This window comes from Cibotium barometz, chromosome 54 (genome assembly GCF_041138505.1).
Source record: "Cibotium barometz isolate CiBa-2024 chromosome 54, ASM4113850v1, whole genome shotgun sequence".
NCBI lineage: Eukaryota > Viridiplantae > Streptophyta > Polypodiopsida > Cyatheales > Cibotiaceae > Cibotium > Cibotium barometz.
In genome coordinates this window covers 30,175,441-30,182,811 of record NC_141099.1, presented here as the reverse complement: position 1 = coordinate 30,182,811, position 7,371 = coordinate 30,175,441, and the positions used below count along the sequence as shown (strand labels likewise).

The following is a 7,371-nucleotide window of genomic DNA, read 5'->3' as shown; positions in this document are numbered from 1 at the left end:
TCCTCCACAAATATATGCAGGCCGGTGTCCATCACCACTGAATCCTTTTTTGATAGTCATGATCTTGCACTAGTATGGTTTTAGCCTATAGCCATTCACTCTCTTGGAATGCCACTGATCATCCAAATCAGCCAACTGATAGGTACCATTCTCATATGCATGCACTACCTTGAAGGGGCCCTCCCATTTGATCTAAAACTTATTTTGGAATGTATTATCTAGCCGATTGTTGTATATGAGAACAAGATCTCCCTCCTTAATGCCTTTGTCTTTGACAGTTTGATTGAAATGTTCGGCCCTCTGGTTGCTTAGCTGAATGTAATGATCTACAGCTTCTTCTCTAGCCAACTGCAATTCTTGAAGATCTAACAACCTCTCTGCATACTCATCTTGGCTACTTCCTTGATGCTTCAAAAAAGAAACCGCAAACTAGGTATCTATACCTCAATAGGCATCATGGCTTCTTTCCCAAATACAAGATGATAAGATGAGAAATTGGTCCCTAATCTGACAGTTGTCCTATAAGCCCACAAAGCTGACGATACATGAAAATCCCACTACTTAGGATGCTCCTCCAAACATCTTGTGAACATAGTACACAACTCTCCATTAAATCTCTCCACTAGCCCATTGCACTAAGGGTAATACGGAGTGGAATACTTGTGTGTAATATGTGATCTTTGCATCAGCTCTTGTACTACCTCTCCCCTGAATCCTGGTTGTTGATCAATCAGTAGCTCCAAAGGCATGCCAAACATGGCACATATGTCCTCAAACATAAACTTCGCTACCTCTTTAGCAATGATGGTTCTCACACACCTTGCTTCAGCCCATCTTGTGAGATAATCCACTCCAGTTAGTATGTAAGTCTTACCCCTAGTAGTAGTGGGCAAAGGACCAATGGCATTCACTCCCCACTTTTCAAAAGCTCCATAGGACATAATACCCTTCCTCAACTCATACTACAAAACTTTTTTGCCTTGCTTCTGACAAGGCTTGCAACTCCTGCACCAATGATATACATCCCTCCTTAAGCTAGGCCAAACATATCCAGTTGTTAAGATTTTCCTGAGTGTTAACTTCAGGGCAAAACGTCCCCCACACACACCTTCATGGCAAGAGGCCAAAATGGCAAAAATCTCCTCCATGCTAGGAACTCTCCTGAAAATCAAGTCTTTTCACTTCATGTACAACTGATCATTCATAATGATGTACTGCAAGGCTTCCTTATGAATCCATGCTTCTGTCTCTTGGATAAATTTGAAGGTGCATGGCTTGTATGTAAAAATTCTTCTATCTCTCGGAAGTTCTCTTCCAGCATAATTGGGATGGGCAATAGTAATGGCATGTACATCTAAGTCCTTTCCCAACTCCCTTTTTGCTAGTGCATCTGCAGCATGATTCAACTCCCTCTTTATATGCTAAATTTCCACTTCTTGGAATCTATGCTGCATCCTTTTTATCTGGAAATTCCACTCCTTTAGTTTGGGGGTTTTGGCCTTCCAAACAACAATAGTAATGGCATGTACATCTAAGTCCTTTCCCAACTCCCTTTTTGCTAGTGCATCTGCAGCATGATTCAACTCCCTCTTTATATGCTAAATTTCCACTTCTTGGAATCTATGCTGCATCCTTTTTATCTGGAAATTCCACTCATTTAGTGTGGGGTTTTTGGCCTTCCAAATAGCTTGAAGCTGCCTAATAACCAGTAGGCTGTCCCCTTTGACGATGAGCCTACTGATCCCCTTCTTCATGCACTACTGAAGTCCATATTCCAAGGTTGCATACTCAGCTTCATTTTGCTGGTTTGTACTCGTAAGCTTGTTGGCCTGTACCTGCAAGCTTGCCATTCCTAAGCTCCTCTTGTAAGCCCCATCAAAGAACAAAGTATAAGCATTTGGCAACCCTATTTGTGGGTCCTTCCATCTGGTCACTTTCTTCTCTGATGTTGTCTCCTTCAATACCACAGGGTTTTGTCTAAATGTTAAAATATTAGCCCAATGTAGCTCTGGTACTATCCTTAACGATACAGGTAAACTGAAACTCCTGCAATTCTATAAACCATTTGGATAACCTCTTGGAAGGGATATCAGATTGGATAAGATGAGGAGAAGAGAATAATGGGTTAGGATGGTGAATGGCTTCGGGAGAAGATAGGACCTAAATTTTCTAAGAGCAAAAATAACAGCCACCATGACTTGCTCTGCCTTTGAATATGTCCTCTCCCCTTGTGTTTTAGTCATGCTGGCAAAGTACACATGCCTCATGTATGAATGCTCTTTCCCCTGTTGCAACAACACTGCACCCACAACATCCATGTTTAATGCCAACACGTTATTTAGAGCAAGTGACATTAGCACTTCAAGAACAAGACCTCCAAGATGCGATAGCCACAACTTCATCACCATGTCCAATGCCCGAGTGGTAATAAGAGGTCTTCGAATGCCATCACCCACTGAGACCAAGAGTGCAATGTCATTGAGAGCTTCTTCAGAAAAGTTGTCATCATCTCTTGAGCCTTGCCACAAACACACACACATTGTGCAACAAGCAACATGCTATATATACAAAAATGAGTTGATGCATCATTCAAATCCACAATGCAAGCATACTAGTTGATCATTAGTGTATCCCTATCGTCTAGCAGGCAGAGGATCCTACTACTACTCCAATACAAACATAAAGTAAGAACACCTGAGTGTAGATGCACATGCCTCGGCCACTCCTGTACATGATTTTGGGGTTTGCCAATTTCTCCTAACACCGCCTAGGCATGGACTCGAGGGCAGGTGGGTAGGGGCCTCACACATTGGATGAGTCTTCCCTATTTTTAAATCTATCTTTAAGGACTGGTTACCCTTGCAGATGTAAATGGGACTGGTTTCCTGATCGTGAACATCTTGCATGTAAGGCCAACTTGTTGGCTACTTATTGGGTTTTTCCACGTGCAAGTTACAAATATAATTAATGTTAGCAGAGGTCTTCCATTCCCATGCTTCCACGATGCGTCAAATTCTAAAAGAAAAAACTTGGCCAAGTTTTGGAAAAGCTGGGACGGCCCACAAAACCTGGCTCGTGGGAAGGCCCTCTTAGGGACCTCTAACTTGATAATGATGATGACTGGCCTAGCCGGTACACAACGGGTGGGAAACGGGAAATAGCCAGTAGACGCTCGACCGTTCAAAAAGAGAAGGCCCTTTGAGAAAACATTCAAAAACATTCTCCCCGCCCCAGTCCTCGCAGGCGCTGTTTCGTTCCCTCTGCTTTCCATGGACAAGAAAACAGGGCTGGATCGGATCGGAGAGACTCACGGTGATGGCATCGGCTTTCTTCTGTGTTAGGGTTTTGCAGACAACCTTGTCCTGAGAATTTTAGAGTAGGGGTTTCATATCTGGGGTTCAGGAAGAGATCGAGCTTTCTGGCAATGGAATCGAGAGTGATTGCACTTAAATCTTTGGATGTATGCAAGAGTACCATGCAGCCCTAAGAGTCTGCAGAACCCTAACTCTTCAAGCGCTAGGAAACCCTAGCTCTTCAAGCATCGGAACACCCCTGCTCTGCGATAACAGGAAGCCCTAGCTCTGCAAGCATCGGCTGGACACAGAACCTTTCGTGCACCAAGCTATGGTGGCGCCTACAGAATCGAAGGCAAGTGCCCAATTATTAGCATGAAATCCTTTCATAGCTCACCTTGCTTGTTCTCGCCAGGGTTTCTTTTCCTGTTTTTGCCCAAGGAAATTCTGACTCTTGTTGCTGATTTTAGGGTCTCCTTTCGTGTTCTTTGCTTCAGAAATTTCTTACTCTAAGGGTTTCTCTAAGCAGGTTTCTGTCGCTTCTTATCCTGAAAGTGAAGAGAATGGGGATATGCAGGAGAGAAGGTGGACGCTGAACGATTTCGACATCGGAAAACCTCTTGGCAGAGGCAAGTTCGGCAACGTCTACCTTGCACGCGAGAAGAAGGTAGGTTTCTTCCAAGATCTGCACTCTTCCCTGCTGAAGAAATGCTCATGGATTCTTATTTTGGACCTTCTGCGAGCTCTTCTCCTCTGCAGTGATAAATGCTTATGCAGTCCTTTTTCTGCTGCATTTTCTTCTGCACACAGAGCAAGTATGTAGTTGCATTGAAAGTGCTATTCAAGAACCAGCTACAACAGTCCCAGGTAGAGCATCAGCTTAGGCGGGAAATTGAGATTCAGAGCCACCTCAGGCATCCCAACATACTGAGGCTTTATGGATATTTCTATGATCAGGTTAGCTAGCTCTGCCTATGGATGCATTCTTCCAATGTGTATGTGTTCAGACATTGCTTAAACTGGCCAGGCTTTTCTAGGATCCATCATTAAGAGCACTTTGTGTCGACATTTCAGAGCCGTGTGTATTTGATTCTTGAGTATGCTCCAAAGGGAGAGCTATACAAAGAGCTTCAATGCTTCAAGGTTTTTAGTGAGAGAAGGTCTGCTACGGTGAGCTGTCCCTGCCGTACTTTCTTTTGTCATACCATTGCATGGTCCTGCCATGTTAAAATCCAACTTTCAACATAGCAACTACTAACATCAACACAACTTTTTACTTTTGGTAGTATATTGCATCACTGGCACGTGCATTGATGTACTGTCACGAGAAACATGTGATACATCGGGATATCAAGCCAGAAAACTTGCTGATGGGAATGAAGGTATTGCTAAAAATGGCTGTGGGATATGTTGTCCTAAATTCAGTGGCATGCCTTGCGTCTAGCTTATTATGGTCGTTGTGTGCAATTTCCTGTCTGACTTTGGAGCTCTCAGTAGAAGCTAGCGTGACTTTGTTTAAATGATTATCACAGGGGGAGCTGAAGATAGCAGATTTTGGATGGTCAGTTCATACTTTTGATAGAAGGCGAACCATGTGTGGGACTTTGGATTACCTCCCACCTGAAATGGGTATGTATGCATGGCAATCAATGGCTCTAATGGGTGTTTGTTTCAGTGAACATGTTTTGTATGCTTGGCAAGCAATAGATCTCATGGATCTCTGCCTGGAATGGGTATGTATGCATGGCATGCAATGGCTCTCACGGGCACTTGTTTTAGTGAATGGGTTATGTTCAATTTCACAGGAATAGAGTGTCACAAGCAGAAGATATGCACAGCTACATTTGCAACATGTAGTTTCCTTTAGAGCCCATTAGGGAGCAAGGACAGCAGGTGGCCTTGGATTAATCAGAGATAGATTTTTCATTTTCTTTGATTTCATTTGGGTTTTGATTTCATCTGACTTACAGGTCCTGTTTTCTTGTGCATGTTAACATGTACTTTTTGTGTGCACTACCACCCTAAACACATCGCTAGTCTTGCTCACTCACAAAATAGAGGAAGGGAGACGATGTGTTCAAACTTGGCACATGCTATGTTAACATAAAGATTTTTTTGATTTGCAACTTGGTCTGTGTATTTTTGTGAATAGATGCTTGTGTGTACATGATAACTCGAGACGGCTGACTTCGTTATGTGTTTTATTAGTGGAGAGTAAGGATCATGATGCTGGGGTTGATATTTGGAGCTTGGGAGTGCTCTGCTATGAGTTTCTGTTTGGAACACCACCATTTGAAGCAGCTAAGCACTCAGATACATATAGGAGGTATGCATCAGAGCTTTATTCGAGCTGACTTGTCTCTGGATTCTGATTATTTTTGTAATTAGATGCTCAAGTCCTTGTGTATTTGTACTAAAACTATAATGTTCTGCAGGATTGTCAAGGTGGACTTGAAATTCCCAGCTAAGCCTTTCGTGTCTCCTCAGGCAAAAGATCTTATCAGTCAGGTAGTTGGTTCTTATGGACTACTTAAGCTTTTAAGTTTGTGATCAGTTCTTATGACGTGAAGGTTGTGATTGATTTCGTTGACTATTTCTTGTCCTGGGCTACCTTGTTTTGAGAGTAGGGTTAGGACATCAACAGGTTGGATGATGCATCCTGGCTTCCCATCAGCCTTGGATGGGGGAATCCTGCCGGTTTAAGTCTCTGCCTTCATATTGGGTGTGGGTAATTATGTGTAGTTTTTCTTTTAGGGCATTCACCCCATCTTTCTTTCAGTTATGACTAGTTCTTGCATGTGCTACTTTACTTCAATGACTATTTAGTATAGGTTTCTTTTCTGCCCTATCAGCTTGGATGGGGAAATCCTGTTAGTCTAAGTCTCAGCTGCTCTTATGATGGAGGTGGGGAATCATGTGTAACTAGCCCTAGGGTTTAAGTCTCAGCCTTGGATCGGGAAATCCTGCCTGTATAAGTCTTCTGCCCTTATGATGGGGACAGGAATTAGCCTAGGGTCTTCAACCTTTCTTTCAGAGGTTGTGACTAGTTCTTGTATATGCTACTTTACTTCTTTGACTGTTAGTCTAGATTTCTTTTCTAAAAATATCCTTTCTAGGTTTTGGTCTTCAACCTTTCTTTCAGAGGTGGTGACTAGTTCTTGTATATGCTACTTTACTTCATTGACTGTTAGTCTAGATTTCTTTTCTAAAAATATCCTTTCAAGGTTTTGCTTGTAGGGGTGCTTCATTGGTTCCTTATTTTTCTGTGCAGCTTCTAGTAAAAGACTCGGCTCAACGGCTTCCACTCGAAAGGGTCCTCACTCACCCATGGATTGTGGCAAATGCTGATCCCAGTGGTGTATATGCTATGTAAAGATCTGCAAGGTTCATTTGTGTGAACTTTTTTTTATGAAGGCATCCCTCTGGCTGTGGCCAGCCAATGCTGAATCTGAATCACTTCCTTGCAGCCAGTTCACTCCATACCTTTTGCTCCCAGCTCCATGGAAATCTTCTGTTGAGCTGTGTTGGCTTTTACTTCTCATGTATTTCAATGGACCTTTCACAACACGATTCTTTTTTTTTTTTTTGGGGTGTGAAATATGTGTTAACTGCATTCGTATGGGAATGGTAGTTTTTCTGTGTAATGCAGAGTGCGAAGCGCCAAAGTAGCTTTGATTGCTTCCTTGTATGAGAGAAGGGATGGGCATGAATTCTTTGTTCTGCATGAATTCCAAGGGTTTTTTTGGATCAAATGCTAGGAAACATATTGAAGGAAATCACAGCGTGCCATGTCAGAGGTTTGGTAAGGAGTAGGTAAAGGCCATCAGGAGGCCTTTCCCAGGAGTAAGATGTGGGGAGCCCTGCACAGGTGGGAGTAGGAGTGCACAACCGCTCTGAGTGGTGCTCTCAATCTTTTTCTTATGTGACAGTTTAATATGATGCTGCAAGGTGATTTGCAAGCATCTCATCGGGGTTGACACCACCACCACTTGATCTCTCTCAAATGTGAGAACGAGGTTGGGGTCTTGACTTAATTAAGCCTTAATTCTGACAACAATTGGACAAAGATTGAGTTGAC

At 42.9% G+C, this 7,371-nt stretch overlaps 1 protein-coding gene across 2 annotated transcripts; it reads left to right on the top strand.

The window, feature by feature from the left end:
* Positions 1-3,224: 3,224 nt before the first annotated feature.
* LOC147608029 (serine/threonine-protein kinase Aurora-1-like) lies at positions 3,225-6,876 on the top strand. Of its 2 annotated transcripts, none has more exons than XM_086789673.1 (9): positions 3,225-3,648; positions 3,871-3,960; positions 4,104-4,250; positions 4,368-4,463; positions 4,580-4,675; positions 4,826-4,922; positions 5,502-5,619; positions 5,729-5,801; positions 6,565-6,876. In XM_086789673.1, exons 1-9 carry the CDS (start codon positions 3,625-3,627, stop codon positions 6,664-6,666), a joined length of 843 nt encoding a protein of 280 aa, XP_086645799.1. In that variant the 5' UTR covers positions 3,225-3,624; the 3' UTR covers positions 6,667-6,876. The 2 variants fall into 2 exon arrangements, with proteins under 2 accessions (XP_086645799.1, XP_086645798.1); XM_086789672.1 differs by having other exon boundaries at positions 3,823-3,960.
* Positions 6,877-7,371: the final 495 nt, after the last annotated feature.

Bases quoted from the DNA above. Each gene is read 5' to 3' on its own strand.
- LOC147608029 (XM_086789672.1), top strand. From the start codon at position 3,625: ATGGTGGCGCCTACAGAATCGAAG. The intron at 4,923-5,501 runs GTATGTATGCAT...GTGTTTTATTAG, and splicing joins TTACCTCCCACCTGAAATGG to TGGAGAGTAAGGATCATGAT. The intron at 5,620-5,728 runs GTATGCATCAGA...AATGTTCTGCAG, and splicing joins CACTCAGATACATATAGGAG to GATTGTCAAGGTGGACTTGA.